Source organism: Excalfactoria chinensis, chromosome 8 (genome assembly GCF_039878825.1).
Source record: "Excalfactoria chinensis isolate bCotChi1 chromosome 8, bCotChi1.hap2, whole genome shotgun sequence".
Taxonomy (NCBI): Eukaryota; Metazoa; Chordata; class Aves; order Galliformes; family Phasianidae; genus Excalfactoria; species Excalfactoria chinensis.
In genome coordinates, this window is record NC_092832.1 from 3,266,221 (window position 1) to 3,291,899 (window position 25,679).

General features: G+C 50.5%; 1 protein-coding gene across 3 annotated transcripts in view; it reads right to left on the reverse strand.

Annotated features, from left to right (window-relative positions):
* Nucleotides 1–1,938: 1,938 nt before the first annotated feature.
* PBX1 (PBX homeobox 1) overlaps nt 1,939–25,679 on the reverse strand; it is a 103,904-nt gene continuing 80,163 nt past the window's right edge. The window contains exons 3-9 of one of the 3 annotated variants that reach the window (XM_072343024.1): nt 24,299–24,543; nt 21,756–21,946; nt 20,932–21,067; nt 18,146–18,305; nt 11,700–11,812; nt 10,162–10,251; nt 1,939–4,097 (exon numbers count right to left, since the gene is read on the reverse strand). In XM_072343024.1, the coding sequence (XP_072199125.1) occupies nt 4,005–4,097; nt 10,162–10,251; nt 11,700–11,812; nt 18,146–18,305; nt 20,932–21,067; nt 21,756–21,946; nt 24,299–24,543 (1,028 nt within the window). In that variant the 3' untranslated portion in view covers nt 1,939–4,004. Of the gene's footprint in view, nt 4,098–10,161; nt 10,252–11,699; nt 11,813–18,145; nt 18,306–20,931; nt 21,068–21,755; nt 21,947–24,298; nt 24,548–25,679 lie in introns of all 3 variants that reach the window. The other 2 variants (XM_072343022.1, XM_072343023.1) reach the window with 2 other exon arrangements.

Here is a 25,679-nt window from a genome sequence, read left to right on the forward strand (position 1 = left end):
CAACAAAACCAACCCCCCAGGCAACATCTGATTTACATCATCTGAATAATAATAATAATAATAATAATAATAAAAATAATAAAGGTGTACGAAAACAAAAGGACTCCAGGAAACCTCGGGAGTAAAAAGAACACCCTGAACCCTAAACCGTCCAGTGATGTGAGAAGCTCAGGTGTTTGGTTTTTTTTTTGGGGGGTGAGGTGAATGGGGAAAACCATCTTTGAAGAAGAGATTTCTTCTCCACGAGCCCCATCTGCAGCCATGCAATGCTGGGAGACCTACACTGGCGCTTTGTCTGCATTCTCTCCCTCATTTCTTGTTCCTTCCCAGGGCCGTGCAGCTTGGTGGCACCTGTAAGATCCATCCTAACCTAACACTCAAGGTAAATGGAGGCCATGGGGGTTGGCACCTCTATTGCTTCCCATCCCTTATTCTTGGATTGAGTTTGGTCAAGCGATGCATCCAAGATGAGCTCTGGAGCAGATGTACGGAGTGATGGCGAGGGAGGCATGCAGGGCAAAGAATAAAGGCACTGAAGCCTACAGTTGGAGTTTGGGGGAGAATTCATGGCTTCCTATCCCTTCTGTACAGCTCAATGCTGCATGTCGCCCTAAGGCATCTGAACTGCAGGCTCAGAGCTGCATCCCATTGGGGCATCGAAGCGGTTGCCAAGAGGTCTTGGGCAGCCAAACAGGTGGGGAACCCATGGAAAAGGACCCCACCAAAAAAACAACAACACCCCCAGCACTTTTCACATCACCTAGATCCCAGCTCTGAAGCCAAAGGGAGGGGGAAAGCTGCAAGGCCATTGTCTCGGACAGGTCAAAAGAAAGTCATCATCATCAAAGACCCCCCCCAACCCTCCCAAAAAAAAATAACGCCAAAAAAAGGAATTTCTGGGTCTCGACGTTAAGAAACATAAAGTGTTAGAATGTACCTATTAATGCTCACTATTCCAACCAGCTTTTTTTTTTTCTTTTTTTTTTTTTTTTTCTTAAAGTCTTACAAAATGAAATTTACCGTCACTTCCTTTAAACATCGCGTAATAAGAAACGAGTGCTCACAACTCTACGTTTGTTTGTTTGTTTGTTTGTTTTCTAGCGTCCCGGAACTAATTCACAAATGCGAGAAAACTGGAAAGAAAAAATAAAATAATAAAAAAATAATTAAACAAAAAAAAAAAAAAAAAAAGGGAAAAACGAAACGAAAGGGGAGATGAATGTAGGTAGTCTGATGTTATAAACTATACAGGAATGAAGCGCTTGTTGCCACAGGAAGAGCAGGGATGGACCCTTCCCCCCCCCAACCCTCCCCCCTCCTGCTCCACTTTGCGTGCTAAGAGGGCCGTGTTTCATCCTTTTATTATAAACACTATTAAATTCAGACCTGCGTTTTTTTGGTTCTGGGTTGTGGTTTTTTTTTTGTTTGTTTTTTTGTTTTTTTAATTTTTTTTTGTGTTTTTTTGTTGTTTTTTTTTCTTCTTTTTCTCCTTTATCTGAATATACAAGAACATTCATTATCAAATGTTCGTTTATCATCAATACTACAAAGAACGAGACACGAATCGCAAGAAACGATGGAAAATGTTAATAAAGCTGAAAGAATCCTCGAGTTTTTTGTTGTTTTTTTTTCCCATGGTTTTTGTGTTTTTTTTTTTTCCTTTTTTTTTTTTTTCCCGAGTTTCTGCAGTTTTTTGTTTGTTGGTTGGTTTTGTGTGTGGAGTTTTTTTGTTGTTTGCTTCGTTTTGTTGTTTGTTTGTTTTTAGTGGGGTTTTGCTGTTGTTGTTTTTTTCTTTTTGGTATCGAAGTCATGTTTTTTTTTTTGTTTTTTTGTTTTTTTGTCTTTTTTTGTGTTTTTCTGGGCAGAAAAAAAAATAATAAAAATTAAAAATAATTAAAATAACCACAACACTTTTTTTTTTTTTGGGGGGGGGGGGGGGAGGTGAAGGAAAGGGATGGGCGGAGAGGGGGTAAAACCACTTAAAAAATAGCACAGACATAAGGAGAACGACCGACGACGCGACCCAACCTGAGGGTGCCAAGTACCGTGGAGGAGGGAGAGCGGCGCTGTCCTCGGTGCTGTCCTCGCGTGGGACCAACTCGCTCCCGGCCCTCTGGATTTCACGCCCCGAAGCAAAGCATGGCAGAGGCAGCCCTACGCTGTATGTGCTGCCCGCAGCCTGGCCCTCTCCGACTGAGGTGGCGTGGAGTCTCTCCTTTTGGGATGAATCTCTCAAGATTTGGGGCACTCGCTCCCTTTTGTAAGCTGTGGGAGGCGTGTTCGTCCCATCACCCGTCCAGAAGCAACCATGGCATCGGCATTTTCTTGATGTGGAGGTCACCGGCTGCACGTTTGGGAGCCCCTATGGAAAGCCACGTCCCCAGGGCCACCCCCGAGGCACCACGAGCTGCTGGCACCGGGCTGTGGGTCAGTGCTGCTGCTTCCAGCAGAGAGGGTGGAAATGTTTCTGGCAGAGCTTTAATGTGAAATGTTTGCTCTGCACTAGCCATATTCCCAGCTCAAAGGAGCCAACACTGGTGGGGCAGAGTGAGAGCTGCGGACGTGAGCTGAGGTTAGGAGGCCTTAAGGTTTGTTGCCAGGTTGTTGCCCCATGCTGCCTGACAGAGCAAAGTGCTGCCCACCACCCATGACATGAGGCAGCGGGTGCCACTGCAATTCCCTCCTGCTGCCCAGAATCCCGCTGCAGCAGGATGAAGTCCTGTTTCCACCCATCACCAGCTGTTCCTAAAACAGATGGGAAAAGCTGGGCAGAAAACCCCACGGTATCTCCCAGGGCTTTGGATGCCCCTTCTCTGAGTAACTCCAAGCCACAGTGGAAGCACAACCCCCAAAGGGATGTCCACTCGCCATGCAGAGCTTCACCCTCAAGCAAAGCCATTGTATGACCCATTTCCAAAGACACCCAGAGCGCATCTAGCCTGTGGGGTCCCGTGCACCAGGCAACAGTTTGGGGATGCAGAGGGGGCCACCAACCCTTTCACCAAGAAACCCACGTTCTCCTTTCCCTCTGGTGGACCTGTAGGGGGAAGCACGAGCTAACACCGCGCAATGCTCTCTGCAGAACTCTATCTGCTGCTGGCCTCCCTAGGTGAGAAAACCACTCGTGTTCCATCCATCATTACTTTATGCTCAATCACATAAAGCACCATGGCCGTGCTCAGCACTTTGATTACCAGCAGTGACCCACCTGCCTCTGCTTCCTGCCCTCCCCACCAGCAATGCAGAACAGTGACCAGGAGGGATTATGGCAGGGTGCCCCTACTCAGGGCCAACGCCTTTGGGAGCAGTGGCAGAGCAGGGCTGGGAGAAGGGCAAGCAGTGCTGCCTGGGGGCTGGCAGTGGGTTGGTTGGTACCTCCATAATGCAGTGGGGAGACCCCGGCTTCAGCTCCTGCGCACAGCACGGTTGCAATGCCTTCCCTGCAGCCCACAGTGCACAGGGATGGCTCCAAGGGCACGGCACGGGTGCAATCAGTGTCCAGAGCAGTCGAGGTGAGGGTGCAGCAGGGCAGAGGGCTGCCGAGGCCATTTCCTATGGAGAGGTAGCGAGTGAGGAACAGAGTGAGCGGGGCAGCTTGGTGGAGAAGGAGCGAGACCCGACCGAGGTTTGGTTTTGGCTCAGTGCGAGGCCATGCACTGCTTTTGGTTCGGTTGGCGTGGCGGTGGTTGGTTTTTGCTTTTCCTCCTTAAAATCCTTCTAGCTGTCAAAATATCCTTCAGTGGGGAGGTGGGGGGAGGGAGGTGTTGTGGCGGCGGCAAGGGGGGGAGAGCGACTTCTACCCAGAAAAGAAAGGGAAGAGAGTATAAAGAAGTGTCCAGATTGGCTGAAAAAAGCATCCCGACGAAGAGAAGAGAAGAGAAGGAGTCTTCTTCTGTGTGCTGATTGGTTTCACCTCCAGTCTGACTGCTGCGGTGTTAGGAGAGGCCCCCTCCCCTCCCGCCCCGCCGGGGCCGGCTCAGCCAGGGATGCAATTTGCTGGGAGATCAGTTGGAGGTATCAGAGTGAACGCTGCCAGGGCCTTCTGTGGGGGAGGTCACCGACGATGGGGTAGTAGCGTCTTGCCAACCTCCATTAGCCTGCAGGGAGAGAGACAGGCAGACATCAGTCGTGGCAGCACAGAGCCCCACTGTAATGTCTCTGCCTACCCCCGGTCTCCATTTGGATAATGGAGCGGTGTTAGGGATGGAGGGTAAGGATACCCCACTCTGCCACCCCCTTCTCACTGTGGACACCCAAAGTACAAGAACAGCTCAGGATAGCACTGATGGAAACCTGAAGTTCTGATGAATTTCAAGCCTTCATGGAAATTCTGCTCTTTAAACTAAGTATGGGTTTCTGCAGAAACCCTGAACTCTGCTGGTTTTTAGCTCCACAAAAGGATCCTTCCCGATAGAAGAGGAAAATAGCAGACAACAGCATTGTTTATTGAACTTGAAACCCCTTCCTGGAACTCCATCTGGACCCAGGTGCTATGAGAACACAGAACAAGTGCTGTACACCAGCACACAACACTCCTATGAGTGCAACGTGTCCATGCCCCCTGGCTTCCTTGGGCTCAGTGGGTTGGAATCCAACCTGGAGCTCCCACTTACACCACATACACCAGCTGGCAGCAGAGAAGCCCACCCAGAGGTGCAGCTGAGCATCCTCCTCATCCAAGGGGTCGTACAGCAAAGGCAGGCAACTTTTTCCTCCCAAAGCCAATGGGTGCATTCCCACGCAGAGCCCCAGATCTCTGCAGGGCAGAGCCGGCCACAGGGCCCTGACTGCCAAGCACGACAGCTCACAGAAGCTGCTCTTCTCTGGCTGCCGACCCCTTTGGAGAGGAGCAGATGTTGCCCCCACCTTCCCTGCTCACTCTGACATTGATTCAGTGCTCGGCTAATTAATCCACCCCGACTCCTGCCTGTGCTGAGCCAGCAGCAGCAGCCATCCTGCTTTGGACGTGCCCAGGCTGCTTTGCCTGCTCTGGCCATCCCTGTGCCTCCTGCTCTAGGGCATCCGTCGCTGGGCCCAACAATCCCACAAGGGACCTTGTGGGAGGGGGGACACAGCAATGTTTGGGGACATATGGTCTCACCCAAAGCCCCGCATGTGACCCACTGCGGCCCCACTGCACATCTTGCTTCCCAGGACATGGCACCCACCCTTCTCCACATCTTGGTCCACTGCAAGAGGCAGCAATTACCGTAGATTATCAGCCCCACAATGACAGGCCGTGTAGAGAGAGACACAGAGCCAACTCCGCCGCCCAGAGACTGGCATATTCAAGTACACTTAGGACATTAATAGCAATTTACGTGCCATCAGTGAGAGAGAACCACAATAGCGGCGCTGGCAGCCTCTTATTACGAAGCCTGTTATTTGTTGGAGTTACAAGCTATAATCACAACAGAAACTTTCAAAACCCTTATCTTCCGTGACGCACCAAATCTATTTCAGAGCCGTAATTGCTATGTCACCGGAGAGTTTGCTGCTTAATGCACTCAGATGCCATTTAGTGTTTGCAGGGTCATTACAGCGAGCAGAAGGGGGGAGAGGCGGCGGGGGCCGCTCAGAGCAGGGCTCGGGCCCTATTGTGTTGCACTATTTTTAGAGGCTTTTTCATGCCTGCCGAGGCTGAGAGGAGCGAGGGGGAGAATATCTTGCAGACAACGGCTGTGGAGCCTCCATGTCCAGTGCTTCTCTCCCTGTCTGTCCAAAATGCTGGACAGCCCTTCTGGTCTCAAGACTGGGAACCAGCCCTCACCTCTGCTAGAAAAGGTGGTTTTGTGCCCTGATCGTCACCTCAGTCCCACCTAGTGGGAAAAGGAGATGCTGCTGGGGAGGTGCTGACCTCTGTTCCCATGGGCTTGGCCTTGAAGGTGCCCCACACATCACAACCTCCTCGTCCTCCAGCCAGAGTAGCCCCAGATTACAAACCAAGTGATGGACAGGAGGGGGGCCCTGTGAGGAGCCTTGCACACGGCTCTTGACTTCTGCACGGGGGAACATAGCTAAACACACACCAATGTTCTCCAGGACATCTCTTCAAATGTCACCTTCTGGTGCCAGAGCACTGCCGTGGCCTTGGTGATTGTCCAAGCGTAGAGCCAGGGTGATGGATTGCTGAAGTAACTGGGTTTGGGGCTGGTTTCTGCAGGTCTCACAGCATTTTTCCTCCAGCAAGTCTGGCTGGCTCCCAGCCCGGCCTCCTGCATGGGGCTGATTTCCTGCCAGTTCTTCAAGGAGCTTGCAGCTTCGCACAAAGCCTGTTGCCACATCCCACTGTACGTGGTCAAATCCTTGTCCCGCCAGCAACGGGCCAGGAAGTCAGGTCAGCCTCCCAACAAACCAAGTCTGACAGAGGGGAACAGGCTTCAAAGAGCCCTCCGAGAGTGGTGAGGCGCTGCCATTGCTGCCAAGAGCTGTGGGTGCCCCATCCCTGGAGGTGCCCAAGGGCATGCTGGATAAGGCCCTGGGCAGCCTGAGCCTGAGCTGCCAGGGGTCTCACACAAACAAGGAGGTCTCACCTCCTGCAGCCAGCATGGCCACTGAAGGTCCCTGTGGTCCCCGCTCCCAGCTGGCAGGCGTGGATGCACAACCACTGTGCTACGGAGCAGCACCATCACAATGACAAACACTGCTCTGTAAATAGGCAGAACGGCATTTTTAAATCAAAACTGCACACTGACTGACTTTAAAAATAGCCTCCCGTGTTAAGACTTTTCAGTGATGTATAAACTAGCCTGCTCGGTTTTCTTCATTAGAGGGTTAGGGATGGAGGGCACAAAGGGGAGACGGAAAGGAGGAGCTGCGTGTCCAGAAAGAAATTTCTGACAGGATTTTTCTTTAAGATGTCTATAAACCATTAATTAATTAGCAGACTGATCAGAGTTGTTGCAGCAACCCAGTCTGCATTAACAGCGTGTTTACAGGCAGATCCACGGGAGCAAGCACAGAGCTCCCCATGCACACGGCAAGGAGGATACACACAGGGACATCCCCTTCCCAGATGTAGTCAATGAGGACTTGAGTCCGAACCCAGCAAGGCCAAAAGAGACCTTGTGGGTATGCGCTGCCCAGCACCATCTCCACCTAGAGATGTGAAGCCGGCTGTTTTCGCTCTGCCTCAGCCATCGCTGCAGGTCACGGAGATCCAGTGGCAGGGACACGGCTGATCATCCTGCTAACGATGCACAGACAGTGCCGGGCGGGCTGTCAGCCGCTGAGCAGCTGCAACCAGCAAGACAGGCTCACAGAAGAACCACGGAGGAAATTGGGCTCTGGGTGTATTTCTGTCCTCAGCTGTCACGACGTGCACGCGTTTAAAAATTCATCTTCCACCAAGGAAGGCGAGCCCTGCGTGTTGTCTCCCCTGCCGAGCTTTACAGCGGTGGAGCTGGGCAACCTGCTGCTGCCTTCCCAGACCTGACGGGCTCCAGGGATGACTTAACCTCAGCCCTGTGCAGAGATCTTTGTGACAGGGCTCTTGACTCGGTTTCGGCTCATCTCCTTCCAGCAGCTCCCAGGGATGCTCGGGTTAGGCAGGGATCGCAGCTCTCTGCATTACTGGCAGCTTCCCTCTGCATCCCACTTCATTTCTGCAGCTTTAACAGGGTTGAGGAGAGGCAGGGAAAACATGCCCACTGCTCTGGCTATGAGACAGCCCCTGCCTGCACGGACCAACCTGGGACCTCACCCAGCACCATCACGTCCCAGAAGGCAGCCAGGCTGCAGGGGTGGCAGATCACTCATCTGGGAGCTGCCAAATGCTCTGGGATCCAGATGGATGGAAAGACATGCTGTTACAAGCAAAGGGTCTGGGGAAAGAAACGTAACCCAGAAGATGGTTCCTAAATCTTCTGCTCTCTTCTAGACTGGCTCCAAATGTTATATAGGGAAACACACTAACTAGATAAGGAGTCTCCCCTGAACTGGGTGGGCTGCTTACCCGCTTGCCTCCCTGCCTGTTTCTGACCCTCATCCTTCGCAATCCTGGCCCTTCTAAGCAACTTTGGGTTCCCGTCCTCCTAGAAACAAGCCAACACCATGTGCCACTCATCTTGGGTCACCATTTGGGAAGCTGCCACCGTCAGCTCACCTACTCCCAGTGCTTCTACCATTATGATCACAATTGGCTGCCAGAAATACGAGTCCATCCACTGATGTCCTACTTGGCTTTCAACTTTCCACTCCTTCTTTCTTCTCCCCACTCCCCTCGTCCCCCCCCCCCCGCCTTGTAATCCCCATCAGCAACCCTCCCCCCCAAATTTTGGCTTAAACCAGCCCACTGTTATTTTCCAAGCCAACTGCAACCATAATCAGCTCAGCCTCTTTCCTTGGGGGTATTTTAATTTATACAAAAGTATCATCTCTTATCATGATCAGCCTCCGATTCATTTACTCTTCAAGTATTAAAAAGCCAGAAAGGGAATAAATTCAGCGCACAGAGAAGTTAATGCGGAACGATAGGCTCTTTCATGTGGCATTTCCAAGCACCGTTTTTGCAATGGGCTTATGTAATGAGACATAATTATCTGCACATGTTCAATTACATTACTTCACAAATCCTCCCTGGCTCTGCCTCGTGACGTCAAGCTGCCCGCTAAGCCCCGGCACCCGGCAGAGAGGGGAGCGCAGCCCCCATCCTGCAGCCCCTTCATCCTTCACCCCCAGGGACTCCCCACGTCAGCAATGGTCTTTCAGACACCAAGAGCCCCAAGTTGGTCAGGTGAAAGGTGCCAAACAACAAAGCCCTCCTTGGAGGGCGAAGGGACTCAAAGGAAGTTGTGGCAGGGTGAGGTGCCCCACGGTTGGCAGATGAGGCCATGTTCTCCCGTCCCTGAATGAAAGGCAGAGGCAGGGAAGGGCTGGAGGCTGCGAGGAAGCTCTTTTAATGCCTCCTCATGTATCACATCTCCATCTCAGTGCCTCTGTTTCAAACTGACAGGAAGCCACAGACGCCGGCTGGCAGAGCTGAAGCTCCCTGGGCGTCCCTTGGCCGCCTCACTGCAGGCGGCATTTTGCTGGAGCAGCCCATGCTGCTGTTGGCCCAAGCCCAAAGCCAAGGTTGGGCCTGACCCCCTCTCCTCAAAGACAATACTCTCTCAGTCTTCCCGTGAGCTACAACGGCAGCAAAACACAACATGGCACCCATCACTTCCCCACGCAGCCCAAGACCACCCCACCTCAACCTTCATCCTCCTCGCCACCCAATGGGGTTGTGGTGCACGCCGACCACAGGCCACAGCCATCTTCCTCCCCTTGCCAGCCCGGCTGCCACCACCGCCACCACCACCCACTCCGTGAGCACAGCCTCCTTTTCCAGGCTGCCCTCTTCTCCCAGCTTGCTGTCACCGCCGCTGAGATGGTGGACGATTGATCTGAGAAATGAAGTTGGATTGCTGTCCCGAATCTACACTCGGTTCTCCTTGTGTGTGTCTGATCGATTTCACCCTGTACGACACAGCTTGTCGCTACGAATTTTCATGCTAGTCAGAACCCGCCAGCGCACCCAAGAACAAGGAGAAGATGCTCCAAAGCCCTCCCTCCCCCTCGCATCCTCCCCCAGTTCGGTTGGGCGAGGTTTTCTTGGGTTGCACTCATATTTTTTTCCCTTTCTCATTCTATTTATGACCATTACCGCCGTCAACCCCATCATCGCCGTGCTTTCAGCCCCCTCCCGCCCGCCCAGCCCGGCTACAGACGCTGGCCAAGGATGGGTTATTTTTAGGTGGCCGCTGCAGGATGCTGCCATCAGCCTCATCGGCGTGGAGCCATCTCTGGGCCAGGGAGCTCGTGGTGACATTCCCCACCGCGGTTACATGAGGTGTCACCTGTTTAGCAGTTCCTCTCAGCCGAACGCATGTGGCCGCAGGTGCCACGCGAACGCTGATCGGCTCTGACAGTCCTCGACGCCAGCTGCCTGCACAGAGCCTGCCCAGTCGCCACTTTTTTCGTGGGCAAAGCTCTGCCGTTGGCGTGACCGATACAGAAGCAATAAACTAGGTGACCGTAAAAGCAAAGACAAGTCCTACTAAGTGGCATTCTGAGCCCTATGGCTTTGAAATAATTGGTAGTGAGAGAACAAAAATGAAAGGGAGGGAAAAAAATAAAACAAGAACCCAAGCCTTTTTTTTTGTTGTTTTTTTTTCTTACACTGATGCCCTGCGGACTATACATCTGACTTGCTGCGAGTCCGTCACTGTATCCTCCTGTCTGGCTGATAACATGGCGAAGGGTATCCACCTAAACAGACCAACGACAACAAAGACACAAATTAGAGTGAACAAAAGGTTAGTGGGAAAAGCCGCTTCGGTTCATGTTTGTCACGGTAAAACAAATAAACAGCAATAATGATAGCACTGATAAAGGTATGTATTAAAGAGGGGGTGAGGAAAAGAACCGTGGTTGGACTCATGGTGAGAGCCAAGTCAGAGGAGCACTCCCTTGCCTCCCCTGGTGGCCTACCCCCGTCACACTCTTGGTGGCCTCGAGCCCTTGGACACCAAGAGCAGAGAGGGAGAACAGCGTGGCAAGCACAGGCTGGCACCTCCTGGGGCACATTGCTGTGACCAGCTCCAGCATCGTGCCCAAGGACCCACAGTCCTACCCCTATCCCCTTCCACACTTTGAGCTCACATCAGTGGAAAGAGATCTTTGGAGATGGGAGAAGACAGCTCCTCCTTCCATTTTGGGGGGCCCAGAGAGAATATACCTACCATGGTAAGGCACTGTCAGCTCACCTCTGTGTGCCTCACTCCTCTCCCTCCACTGAGCCCAGCCCCGGCAGTGGTACGCACAGTAACGTGCATCCCTGTGTCCAGCACTGCGAGGGGAGTGATGTGGGCTTTAGAAAGCTCTCCTTGCCCAATGTGAACACAGTGGCTGTCATCTCTCAACACAGAGCCTTAGACACCAGAGAGAAGACTCATGGCATATCTGGACATCAGGTAGGAAGGGGAAGATCTGAGTGAGCTACCAGCTACTTTGAATTCTTTCTTCTTCAAACATAGGTTGATGTTTCAGTAATGCTGCTCAAAGCTCTGTCTTGCTGCTGTCTATATGGGCAGTGTGAGTGCCTGCACTTTGGGAATATGGGGAGACAATGAGGGGTGACTTTTAGTTTAAAATAAAAAGTAAAAAAAACCCAAAACCCTAACTGTGTATTTGAACATTTCTCGCCTTGCAGCAGACACCTGGTTTGGCATCAAAGGAGTAAGCAGAAGCCATGTAAAACGAGACACCAGTCCAGACATCTGACCCCTTCCCTTGGAAGAATAAAGCAAGCCGAACCTAGACCTCATCTGCTTTTGTTTGAGTTCTCCTGAATCTCCTTTCCTCCTGTTATGACTATCAAGCCAGAGCCAAATGCATTCACAAAGTGTGGGCAAGTCTCCTCAAGACCATGGTTGGTTTGGTTGGGTGTTCGGTTTTGGTTTCTTTTTGATTGATTTTTTTGGGTGGTTGTTGCCTTTGTTTTTTTTTGCTTTTTTTATTTTTTTTATTTTTTTGGTTGGTTGGTTGGTTGTTTTTTTTGTTTGCTTTACTTTTTTTTTCTTTTTTTTAAGTGTTGGTTGGTTCGTTTGTGCTGGTTGAGATTTGCTCTTTTCAGACGGGAGGGAGAAGTGCCAATACAATCAAAGGCTCCTCCAACACTAATGCATTCACTGGCAGTACATCGGATGGGTCCCTACCTGTGACTGCACGTTGGCTCCAACCTGGGCCCCTTGGTAAGAATCCCCATTGAGAGACTGCACGCTCATGAACAAATCTCCAGAGTTTGACATGTTAAAAGAACTGGAAGAACCTGGAAAGGAAAGAGTGAGGCACCTGAATCACAGAAAGGAAAAAGATCCACCCCATGACTCTCAGCCAAGAGGAAGGAACAACATGCAAAGCAACCGCAAACACAAAACACACAATCAGGTTAGTAGTATGAAGAACAGAGCAAGCAAAAAAAAACCAACAACAACAAAAAAGGATGCACTCTTGAGGTTATTCAAAGCCACATGTTGTTACAGCTCAATGCCAAGAACATTCTTCAACAGCTCCTCAGCTGGAGGAAAGATTCTTCATGCTCTGGACTGAGATAAACAAAACCCGGCCTGGAGGACTCAGACAGCCCATTCGTATCCTTTATTTCAGGGCATCAAAATCCCTCAGGCAGCTTTGCAGATCTCAATTTTTGGAGATGTCTACCCGGTAGACTGCACCGGAGAACAGAATTACCCAAAGACGCCTCACTACCAAAAGCAGAAGCCACTTCAGCACGGCTAACCAGGCCCATGCTGCTGTTGTCTCTGAGAAGCTCAGGTCAGTGTGGGTAAGCCTAGGCCATGCAGACTTATGGGGCCCTTCTGCTGGGTGACCACATCCAAGCACCACCCCTTTCCATGCCCAGAGCTGCCTTGAGGGAGCGGTGCATGGTTTGCCTTCAGGACATCAGAATCCATCCCTGGGGTAAGCACAACGCACCAGGAGCGAAGGTTCATAAAAACAAGAAGGCACCCAGGCCAGGCTCCCATTAACTGATCTTGTTGGCACCCTTCTTTCAGCACAGCAAGCTGTTAAGAGTACATGGGCGCCCCAGTCCCACGGGGCCAGCTGCCCCAGAACAACGAGCTCTGTAAGCAAATCCCCACTGCATGCACCAGTCGCCAGCGATATGCTAAAAAACAATAACAGCAAGGGCAACTGGGTGGGATCAGGAATAAAAACAACAACCAAGAGATGATAAGGAAAAATAAAAAAAGGTCCCACTTCCAGCTTTGAGATATCTGAGCACCTCCTCGACTCCCGAACAGGAGAAACAAACCTATCGTGTAACTGGAAGGCAGGGGAGGAGGGAAGGGGGTTAAAAATAAATAAAAAGGTTTTATGGGATTATTTCAGAACTCATCGTGCAGATCAGCGCGTTAAGTGTGAGACAGCTCAACGTGCAAGGTTTGGTTATATACATGATGTTAGCCTTGGAAAGGAGAGACTTCAGGGGCCCAGGTCAGCTCTGCTTTCAGCTCCAACCCAAAATACGCTCTCATCATCTCCGCTGCTGCTTCCAGCTTGGAAGATTGGCAACCACAGTCCTGGTGGAACTGCCCAACTATGGCTCGTGTGTGTGCTCTGAGAAATGTCCAACAGTTCCCATCTCCTGTTGGGGGGGAGAGGGAAGAAACCCTCTGGGCAGTCCCCAGGCTCTGCCCTGACGATGAGCCAGGAAGGACCCGGATGGAAGCCAACATCAAGAAGGCTCAGGGGTTCAAGTCTGCAAGTAGGAGTTCTAAATTCATAAAATCATAGAGTGGTCTGGGTTGAAAAGCACTACAATAATCTCGTTTCAGCCGCCCTGCTATGTGTAGGGCCACCAACCATCGGACCAGGCTGCCCAGAGCCACATCCAGCCTGGCCTTGAATGCCTCCAGGGATGGGGCATCCACAGCCTCCTAGGGCAACCTGTTCCAGTGTGTCAGAGTTCGTGTTCATTACACCCTACTGCAAATCTTACTCTTTGCAAGTGACTCTTTTATCAGGGGTGCACATGGCGGAGCAACCTACCAATGCTGTGTGAAGTAAGCAGCACTAGGTGGCAGGGCTGCAGCCAGCACCTCCCTGCTCAGCGGTACCCAGCTCCTGTCGCTTCCCCACCTCTCAGGTTCTAAAGGCAAACAGCTATGGATGTCAACTGGCAGACTGAGGACATTCCTCACTGACACTGCTCAACCTAAAGCGTGAAGATGGTGAAGATAGACACTTTTCAAATACAAATAGCTGCTTCCTACTGGCTTTTCTGAATGATCACTTTGACTACCAGCATAAAGCCCAGGGCAGTGTGATGGCTTTTGTGCTCCTACAGCGGCTGAGAACCAAAGGATTTTGCAGTTAACCCACACAAGAAGCAAAGAATATCCTGCAATTACTTTAAGGTGAGCAAAACCCTTTGAGATGACACAAGCAATCAGTGTCAGAGCTGGAAAGAGGACCTGGAAAGCCCTGAGCATCTGACAGGACTCCACCATCACTCTACCCCCAAGCAGAGCAACATTTCATTCCACCTTCCCCTACCAAAACAAGGCAACAATAATAATAATAACAACAAATAAAAATACCATAAATGCATCTGGTTTTTATGGAAATTTAACAAACCTGCCCCTTAAAGCTGAGACTGGGAGGGAGGAAATAAAAATAAACAATCACAAACTCTAGTTCTGAAGAGCACCGGTGTCTTAGAAACCATGAGGAGCACTGGAGATGTCACTTACAAGATATACACTGCTATCGGCACGGGGTATTTTTACAATATATGTGCATATCTAAACAGTAAATATGTCTTGCTGCTGATGTGGATGCAAAGATAAATATGCGCATACCAATGGCCCGCATGTATGGATGCATTTGTATCAGAGCCATAATTGCAGAGAGCCCTTTGAGCTGCTACTCTGCTGTTTCAGCACTCTGCTGCCTATGTGCTAGCCATGTATGAAAATTACAATGGCCCAAAGCCTCAGAGACACGGCTATGAGGGACTGATGCACTGGGGCGGAAAAGGGGGGAAGGAAAAAGGCAAAGAGTCCTCAAAATTAAGACACTGGTATCCTTTGCAGAAACAAGTCGTATCTGTCTGCTGGAGGAGGCTCCATCCTTAATCTGATCTGTCCCTCTGGAAGGCTCTGTTGGCAACACACCACAACGGCCACAGTTTGACACAGACCTCCTTGAGAAGTGAAATGTAATAACCACCTTTTGAGCTTGTGGACCCACAATGAAAGGTCTCTGAACTTGGCACGTGTAAGGCCCTTGATGCTTGCATGCGCAGGCAAAAGAAAACAGGAAGAAACATTCACAGCAGTGTGAAACAGTGGTCCATCTTCAGCATCCACACATCTTATTAAGCTCAAGTCTAATCACCATCATTCCTCAGAGGTGAGCTCCCATCACAACACCAGCTTCAGAAAAAGTGGTGGCAATGCTTAAAAAGAAACGAGCTTTGGCACTCGGATCTTGTTATTGGGTGAAAGCCTACATCAAAGCAATGCCAACAATGAGATCTCTTCCACTTCTCACCTTTATCTGCTGCTTAGTCCTACCACCTACCACCAATGAGACATATCCAGGACCCTGAACCACTGAAATTAACTCTGGTCGTATACAGGAGATTCCTAATTAAAGTCAATGTCAAAAGTCAACCTACATGCACCAAAAATGCTTAATTTAATGTAACTTTTCCTTGTGTTTCTACCATGGCCAAAGATAAGGGAAGAAGATGATGGACCATGCAGCAGCTCAGATGGATAAAGTCTTTTAATCTGACACAAGGTCTAAAAGCAAACATAAGCTTGGGCTGGTCCTGCAGGACACCTGCTGTTCTTTCTCACTTGCCAAGCAACACTGAAGACAGTGAGACCATGACGAGCACGGTTTCTTCGCTCGCTCTGGCATCCCATAAAAAGTCACTGTCACAAACAAATGGGGGAAGGCAGAGAAGATACAGCCATTAGCTGGTGCCTGATGAAGTGCATCTCCAGATCCTGTCCATCAGCAGCTGTGCACAAAGATTTTTATAAAACAGAAGGATAAGCAGGTAAAAAAAATATAAGTTTAAAAAACCAAAAAGTTCAGGATAATTTTGGCAGCTCTGCATGGAAGATTTCACTGGATATCATCACCTAAGTGCAATCCTCCAGGACTCTGGTTGGCAAAAGGGTCAGTCCGCATAAAACAGCTCTCATTTGCCACATGGTTTTTTGTGCTGAGATTGTCCATACAATCAAAGTGAGGATGGGGAGTTGTTAGCCCAAATGAGCCAGACATCTCAGCTTATTTGAACATCTGGCTGATAAAACCCAACTGCGTGTATTCAGGATGAAAAGGTGTTTGACATTCAGGCCTGGGTGACTGAGGGTGGGGGACCCTGTGCTGAAGGTGCCAGATGGCCAGCCAGATGCAGCCCTTGCCCTTGTCAATGTGTGGCCAATCTCTTTGACTGACTGTAGCCATTCACCGAGCTCCGGTAACATGGCTGTCAATGTAGAGAACAGATGGGTCTGTGCAACCACAGCAGAAATGAATTTAGCTCCTGTCCCAGGTCCCAACACATCCAGTTCCACCTCCTCTTCCAACATCATGGCCCTCCAGGGACTACATCGCTGGTTGCCTCCTTCTCATGACCTGTCCTCTGTCTGCTCCCCTTCTTTCCATTTGCCCTGTCATGTATTCAAACTAGAATACCCTACAGATTGACAGCAAATCTAGTCTTTGTTCAGGCTCCTTCCTCAACAAAGTCCAATGATCTATAAACAGAAAAAAGACCATGGTATTCAAGGAGAGGTATCATCCACCTCAGTCCTTCGCCTCTTCATGCAGCACACCTGGATGGCTCACAATCCTTGGTGCCATCCTCCAAGTCTCTGACAGGTACTTCAGACCAAGCATGCACAGTGTGCTTTTGGCTGTCGGCACCTATGGCTCAACCTGAAGAAGGGCAGGTCAGGTGCTATCGGGACACATTTTCCCTACAACACAACAGTATAGGGATGCCTGGCTGAGCAGGGGAAATCTCAACCTGGGGTGCCACTGCTGGAGATAAAGTCCCAAGGTCCTGTCAGCTGTCTTCTCAAGGGAGGATATAAGGACATCCAATCCCACTGTCTCTGTAAGCTTTCCTAGAGACTGGGCTGTAGGGTCTCCCTGCTCTGCCACTGCTGCAGCATACAAGGAGAATGGTCAGCTCAGAAACACTTTGCTTCCAACACAGCAAGGACCTCCAAGGTGCAGGAGCTTGTGTGCATCAACAAGCTGCTTTAGCATTGCCTCAGCATGGGAAAAGGGGTTGCTGTTCCCAGGGAGTGGGCAAGGGAGCAAGAAAGAGGACCCAGGAGCTCATTCTTACATGTTAATAACAAGGCTGTTTGTTCTTCCTTGAAAGCACAGTGTAATCCAGGGAATATCTCAACTGTTTACTGCAGGGTACTGGCCAATCTATCACTGAAACAGCCATGTTACTGCCTGTGGGGACGTCAAAGAAACAGACTCACGCTGGAGCACTGTTTAAAAGGGCAGGCACAGGGGAAATACCTATATCCATGAGCCACTTCCAAACCTATTTGGGTCATCTGAAGCTCCTCTCTTGCCCTTCCACACCTTTGGTTCTGACTCCAGTCGAAAAAGGCAGAACAGGAGGAGAGCTGTGCCTCGTGGGCACAAGCTGTGTGTGCAGGGCAGCATGTAACCAGCAGGTAACCAACCTCCCAGCACACAGTTTTCCATCGCTCCTGGGAGCTGGGCATAACCAGAACAGAGCATGTCAACCACAGCCTGGCATCATTTTGGAGTCAGCCACTATAGATGAAGTGAGCATCGTTCTCTAGCAGAGGAGTTGAAATCCAGGCAAAGTGCTCTGTGCCTTTGACCCTCAAAACAAACAGATGGAAACCACAGCAAATGGGCAGGAAAAGGGGGAACGGGAAGGGAACAAAGTGACCCACAGGTCTCTTGGGTTCATCCTGACACAAAGGGAAAATAAAATCACGCAGAGCACGCTCTTGCAGGTGATGCACACATCATCATGTAAGCAATCAAAGGGAACCACAACAGAAAGAAAAGCAACAGACAGAAATCTGCCCCAAACGGCACGAGTTCAGACATCCCAGAAATGTTGGGCTTTATTAATGAGGGCCACTCATGCCTTCTACCCCCAGTGAAATGGAACAATTCGAACAAGGATTTTGTTCTCCTTTTTTAGCCCCCCGCCCCCCTTCTTTTCCTGTCTTCCCAAAGAGTTAACAATTCCATCCTATTTTTGTTGTTGTTTTTCTGGTCATTTTTCTGCTTTTGTTTCTGTTCATGGAACCCAACACATCGTCATTCACTCACATGGTCTGATCACATTGCTTTTCAAATAAGAACCAGAACAGAGAAGGGGAACCGAGTATAAAGCTTAAACAAATCCCCCCGCGCCTCCCAAAACAACCCCAAGAACCAAACCCATCTCTCTTCTTCCTTTTCAAGACCACAGAAGTGAGCCAACCAAAACCAGAAAATAAAAACCGGGACAACCCAAAGGAGAAAACGAGAGAGTCATTAGAGGGGAAAAAACAAACAGAAAATCAAACATCAACAACCCAAAATAAAATAAAACAAAACTAACCAGCTGAATTGGGAGTTGAGGGTGAGTTAGCCTGGCTTCCATGGGCTGACACATTGGTAGCCGTGACAGCCGTTTTGGCAGCATAAATATTGGCTTCCTCTTGAAATTTACCTATGTTCTTCTTGTACCGGATTCTCTTATTTCCAAACCAGTTTGATACCTAGAGTGAGTTTAAGAAAAGACAAAGGCGTTAACGTTCCTGCTCTGCAAAGAGTGCCTGGGTGAGGAAAAGGGATTAGTTTAAGTTAAGCAGTGCGTCCTAACTGTTTTTTTCCCCATCCGTTCAGGCATGGGAGGGAACACCTTCTACATACAGCAATCCCTTGAAAGACATGGGGGATACCTGAGAACAGGGGGGTTGTGTGGGTCCATCTGGTACCTTCAGGGCAGGGCTGTGTGCCTATCCCCAGTGTTTAGGGGACTGCTCTAAGGCCTCACTTCAGTCCCAGGGCACAAGCGTGTCCTTTGGAGGTGGCTGAAAATGATGGGCTGGATGTAAAGGCAGAGAGAAGCAGTGCAGCTGTGCTCCTGCCAGTCCTGGAGAGAGCTGCCTGCAGGAATGCAACATGACAGCAAAAAGCCCCGAGGAGCGGTGTGAGCAGGTGACCCTTAAAGCCCAGCGAGGTGACATCCTGGGCTCAGTGCTATGCATGCCTCAAAGAACAGTCACTTGGCCATCCTGCCTGGTGTCTGGACAAACATCCCATAGTCTGCATGTTCAGCACAGTAATAGGAAGCTCTGAGTAGGAGAAATGGGGCTGTAGTACCCTGCCAGGGCTGCACCTCCAGGGAAAGGGTTAGGGAAACTCCAGCACCATCATACACCCAGCACTCCCCAAATCCCAGTCAGTGCCTTGCTGACATAATCTTGTTCACTCGTGGCTGCAGCCAACGATTTCAGAGATGTAGGGAAGATTCAGCCTAGGGTCTGGGATGCAGCTCCCAGCTTCTTCTTCAGCAACACAGAGAACTGGGGGATGTCTTCCTATGTGCAGGTATCTAAGTGGAGACTCGCAGTCCCTCCTGACCTTGTTTTAGGAAGCTCAACAGGATGATGGAGACGGGCAAAGGCCAGAAGATGCTGTAATTCTCCAACAGAAGTTCCTCCTGGGGTTGATCGGAGCTGCCATCTTGAGCTGGGACTCAGAACAGATCAGCCCTTTCGATGAGACTCAAAGGATGTTCTCTGCTTGCTGCTGAGCAGCTCATAGTGCCCCCTCCCTCAAACAGACCGCCCTGGTGCCAAGTCAGAGAGGATAAGACTGGATGTTCATTCTGGGAAGCTCACCATTTTTTTTCCTCATCTTATGGAAATTGTTTTGACTTGAGCTGGAGTGCTCACAGACAGCTCAGCAGCTTCTGTAGAGAAGCAGCTTCATCCACCCATTTACCTGGTACTGAATTGCACCTACTGCTGCTGCTTAGGAGGAAAAGGAAAATGTAACATGCAGAGACTCTAGGGAGGCAAAAAGCAATAACTCAGATCAGCACCCAAGCCAGATCTGGGACTGAATACTCAATGGCACTGGGAGCAGGCATAGGTTGTTAAGAGCTCCGTTCCACCTCTCAGTCCAGCTTTCTCATTAATGGCAGTGTGCTCCATCTCCAGCTTCCCACTTAGCTCATAAGCACAGTATTTCTCCCGGGCATTTTCTCCCCACCAGGGAGAAGTTGTAAGTGAGAACAGATGAATTAAAAGTGAGAGGGGAAGCATCAGGACAGCTGCAGTTTTACTTGAGCCAATATGTCCTGTCTCCTGCAGGTAACTCTGGGCAGAATCAATGCTTGGATCTTCTGGCACAGGGGATGCAGTCAGAGCGGCACAGCAGGCATTCAGCACAGTGACGACTCCTACCCTCGGATGCTGCTGCTCCTGCTGAAGGCAGACATGCTCTCACAAGGACACCAGATGCTGCTGCTGTCTTCAGTTTACTCAAGTGATGAGCAGGCATGTGCCTTGGGGCTGGAAGGAGGCCCAAGACGGGGAGTGCAACAGGAGCCTGGAGGGAGTGCTAAGCTCACACGAGGATACGACTACCAGAGGCAACATTCTGGCCCTCAGTCACGAGGCTTGCTCCAAAAAGTGAGAAAACAAAGGGCAGGCCTGAGTAATGTGCAGCCAAACACTTCAAGGACCGACAGTGCTCCTCAAAAATCCCTGTAGCTGGCAGTTCATAAGTAAAAACTCCAGGAAGTACATGGCTGCTTCAAATACACAGAAATAATTCAGTCTGTCTTTACTGACCACTTTTCTCTGAGGGATAAGGAAATCAGGGAAAAATGACCCTGAGAAAGCCCGCTCTCCTCAAGCACTAACTCTAACCATCGGCCTGTGTGACCCAACCCCTTCCCACCAGGACCTTGTTCCTTCTGCCTCAATGGGCAAACTCTGCTCAACTCCTCCTACTGCCTTCAAAAACCCCTTGCCCTGAAGAACGGTCTTTCAGCTCAAACGAGCTCTTCTTGCAAACCAGCACTGATTCCCTGAGGAGAAAACTGCCTCCATGCATTGTGCTGAACTGCTTCTGTGCTGCTGACACCTCGACTGCACACACAGTCACACACATTACGTCTTCATCCCATCTGAGCCCTCTCCCAGATTCTACTTTTTCACCCACGTTAAATCTGCTGTCTACCTTCCTACTCACCAGTCTACTCTGATCCCATTTAGTAATTCAATGCTCAACAGTGGGACATAAGTAACTAGACTGAGGTCTAAGCGCCCTTCAAGGTGTTTGGTTGCCCTGAGCAGCATCTGTCTTTGCTGTATTTCTGGGCTCTCTCACCTGTGAGACTGTGATGCCGCATTTCTTGGCTAGCTCTTCTTTGGCTTCCTCACTGGGGTAAGGGTTGCTGAGATGGGAATAGAAATACTCATTCAGGATTTCCGTAGCCTGCTTGTTGAAGTTTCTTCTCTTCCGCCTTATAGGGAAGAAGAAAGGGAAAAGCAGAAGAAAAAGGAATCAGTACCAGAGATCCAGAAACAGGGACATAACTTTCACAGAATCATTAAGGTTGGAAAAGATCTCCTTGCTCAACCGTCTACCCATCCCCACCATGCCCACTAACCAGCAGAGCCATATCTCCATGGTTCGTGACTACCCCATCTGCGCTTTGCTAGGGCCTCCTCTCTCAGCACCTTCCAAAGCATGGAAGTCATGTCTCTTTAACGCCAGCACCCAGATCCTGCACCTGGGAAGGTGACCCCCGACACCTGGCTGTCCTAGCAGAAGATGTCAGTGCTGCTCTGCACAGCTCTGTGCTGAGAAAGCAGACACAGATAAGACCTTGGGGAAATCTGTTCCTTTTATAGCTGGATACGGCCAGCTATTTCTTCCCAAGTTATAGCTGCCTAGCCTCCCTATCCCAAGATGTAGCCCAAGCCTACAGTCTGCATCTAACCAGCTTGGAAAGTGAATAATTCTAAAGCACACAGAGAATCTGGGACAACAGAAACAGAAGGAAAAGAACAGGAAACCAGAGGGAACAGGACAGGCTACAGGATCAGCTCTCATCTCTAACTGAAGTGTCGCAGCAGAATCAGCAGTGTGTAGTTCTCAAGGGAAGGATAAGGAGGATTTGGTCCTGGTGGCTCAAAACCAAAACTCACCGTGCGTCCAGAAATCGGGAGCGCAAGATCATGACGGCTTCACACGTGCTTTGCTTCAACTGCATCTGGATGGAGCTGAACTTGCGGTGGATGATGCTCACCATCCGCTCTATCTCCTTTGGTGAGATGGGCCGGGTCCGGCTCTGCTCACGCAGCAGGTTCATCACGTGGGTGGTGAATTCGTTGCATGCCTGGGATGGCAAGAAAAGCAAAAGAAACCCCAGGATCGGAAGGTCATTCGACGGTGTCAAGGAGAGCACAGGGGCTGAACAGCTAAAGGAGATGCAGGCAGTAGCTTCAGTGGTTAAGGTTTGTTAGGGCAGATCCACAAAGGAGTGCTGCCTCTCCAGGGGACGTGGATTCCTCTCACTGGAGGAGAAAATCCCAATGGACACAGAGCAAAAGGCAGGAGTCAATTGTATGCTCTCAGATCCCATAGGTGGGAGCTGGAGTAACTGAAGCTCTAGGACCTGTCAGGATGTTCCAGCCCTTCTACTTCTGGATAGGGCTGGAGGAGCTACAGATGAATCTGAGGACCGCAAGCCTTTCAACCAGCACCATGTGTCCTGCAGAGCCCCTTCTGCTTTATGGGAACAGCTCCACAGCCCTGTCCTGGGCCCTTGGCACTTTGAATGAGAAGCGTGGAAGGATAATAATGACAGTCTGACTGAGGAAGGAGCTCGGACAGGCAAGCAGGCAATAATCCCATTAGTGTGCTGCGAGCACAGCACTGCCTGCCTGCTCCCACTTCCATGTTGAGGACTCAGCAGTGAGGGGCCAGGGAGAACTCTAGATGGAATGGAACTAGATGATATTTGAGGTTCCTTCCAATCCAAGCCACTCTATGATTCTATGAGTCTGAGTCTGGATGAAGGCAACCCCATTGCTCTCCCCCACCCCTTGGATGGCAAAACCAGATCCTGTGATTTCCAGAACCAGTTTTGGATCCAAGCCCCAAAACCCAGGTGAAAGCAGCATATGGCAACTACTTGGTGGCTCGAGAAACTTTAGGTGCTCCTGGGACACAGGCAGCTGCTCTGGGGAAAGCATCACCAGAACCCATCCCATGAGATAGAAAATGGGGCTCAAACACACACTGTGTGGATTGGTAACCCAAGGCTGACTGTCTTTCTCCCATCCCAAGTAATTTCTCCCCCTCTGCTCATCTTCCCCGGGGTCAGCCCATGGGGAGGTGATGATCCCTTCAGCCAAAAGCCCTGACCTGCCTGGGCTGTGGGGTTGGGTGTGAGAGCTCTGAGCCCAGTGACTCTTTGCTCCCAGACAGCTGAGCAATTTCAGCTTGTCTCCTCTTAGCGTGAAATAAGAGCATTAAAGGAAAATTGCAGGAGAGTGCTGCGCTGTCACAGCGACAGCCAGACACCGTGTGAAGCCAGACAGAGCTAGAAAGAGGGGGTACAGAGGTCAGGAGAGCCATCCCAACCCCTGGTTTTGCAGGGCTGCAGGTGGTGGTACTTGCTCTGCCTCCTGCAGCTGTAAAAATGTGGCCCGGCACATTTGATCCCAAAGCATCTTGGTGGTAAAAATGACACTGGAATGGGTAGTGAGAAGAAACAAGCCAGAGGGAAGGCGCTAGGAGGGCTCTGCCCTTCCCACTGCTCTCACTGGGCTGGGATGCCAGACGATGTGGGGTCCTTCTCCCTCTGCAGCCAGGGGCCTGAAGGATGAGCTGCGACATGCCTTGTGCCCCAGCCACGTGAGTCGGCCACGCTGCCCTGGGGCAGCGGCAGCAGCGGCTGAGGACAGCCACAAAGGTCAGCCCACGCCATGCACCCCCTCACTGCCAGCCCTCCTCGCCCCATGGCACAGTGCCTGCAACGCTGAGGCCGTGCTCTGCTTCAGCACCCAAAGGAGGGATGCTCGGGGTACAAACCACACTCATCACAAGAGCGAGTCGTGCAGCCTGGAAAAAAGCTCTGCGGAACATCTGGAAGCATTTGAAAGAAAGCGATTCGGAGCTTTGGCTTGCAAAGCTTCTCATGCAATTGTCAGTGTTACTAATAGCTGCATTCATGACCCAAATAGTTTGTCTTCTTTTTTTTTGTTTGTTTTTAAAGTATCATTTGCCACAAGAAAAAAGGCACATTTTCTTTTTTTCTTCCTTTTTTTTGCTTTTTTTTTTTTCCCCTTCTGGAAAATGAACTTTCCAAGCAGAAGTAATACACAAGAGAGATTCTGATTCAAGCTTAAGGGTCCTTGGAATACTGCCTGCAATGAGGCCAGTGCCTCAAAGAGGAGTCCCCTTCGACAGCGCTCATTTTTAGCCAAATGCAAAGGGAGGAGAGAAACAGGAAAACCGAAGGGGGAACACATGCTGAGCCTATTCTCATTGCACACCCCAGCACAGAACAAGAGCTGTCCCAGCGCTAAGAAGACACGTTTCCACTGCTGTTCAAAGCAACAGCTTGCACTGCCCGCGCTCTGCTAACAATAGATGTCAGTAGCGGTCCAAGGCTGTTTGCCTGGCGTGGGCAGCAGCACCGTGCTGCTCCCATCCCATCCCACGCCACGAATGAGCCTGTTACCTGCTCGTACTTCTCCAGCTCCGTGTGGTAGATCTGCCGGATCTGGGATAGCTTGGCTCTGTAGTCGGAGTGCTCCACCGAGTTGTCGGATCCGGCTCCTCCCGATGCGGCGGCGGCGGCGGCGGCAGCAGCAGAGCCCCCTCCTTTCTCGGGGCCCGCGACGCCCTCGGCCAGCAGCATGTTGTCTAACCGCATCAGCTGCGGGTCCGTGGGCTCCTCTTCCTGCGCTCCCCGGATGCTCAGCACTGTGGGGACACAAAGGGAAGGAGGAGATGCACCGGTGTGCAGGTACGGAGGGTCACTGCATGGTGACCCACGTGGCACAGCCCTAAGCTGCGAGATCCCCCCGGCTTCTGCAATTTCTCTCTCTCATTCCTGCCCCTTTCCCTCTAGAAATAGGGCAGAAGCAGCAGGAGCCTCCCATCAGAAGTAACCCAGAAAGCTGCATTTTGCTGCAAACACACAGCAAAGCTGCTCGCCCGCAGCCTGCAGCATTTCCCATCGCATCTGCACCGACGTGATGCTCCCACAGAATCAAAGGATCATAAAATCATTAAGGCTGTACAAGACCTCTAAGATATCTAGTCCAACCGTGCACCCATGACCACCGTGCCCATTAAACCACATCCTTTCTCGGTTCAGTTCCAACAACACCAACCAAAACCATGCTGAATGTTCCCAAACTTGCTGGAATCATTAATAGGGACCACTTCCCAATTCAAGCATGGGATGGAATGGCTCCAGCCCAAACCTCAGCTCGCCCAGACATCCTCAGCCTCAGGAGGAGGAGGCAGCAGCACAGAGCACAGGGCAGGCCATGCTTCAGTTTCCCTGTTTCTATATACGGGTGAAGCCAAAGCACAAGGAGCTTTTAGCCACTCAAGGAAATAATCCTAATAAGATGTATGAAATAAAATGTATCGTTTTCAAAAGGCCTTTTTTAGAATCCGGTTGTTCGAGTGAATTCTAAAAGAATTTGCTAAGAAAAAGGGCACCGATAAATCAATCCGCACAGAATGACTTGCCAAGGAGAGAATTCTTCTCCCCCCTCTGTACTTTAATGACTGCTCCCACTAAAAGTCGTTCTTGGAGTATTTCCCTCCACCAATTAACAGTGGGGTGCGCAGCTGCTGGGTGCCGCTCTGCCTGCAGACTGGGCTGAGGGGGAATACATGGGCACAAATGCAGACCCATGCAAAACTCGAGGGGTTTCATCACATGGAAATCTCACCATGGTCCCACCTGGCGGCTGTTTGCACACACAGACGTGGCCCTCGCTTTCCACGTGCACACAAACAGGTGTGCGCATCTGCACGGAATCAAATACATCCTCGACAAGGCAACAACAACAACAAAAAAAAGACATCTCAGAAAAGAAGCA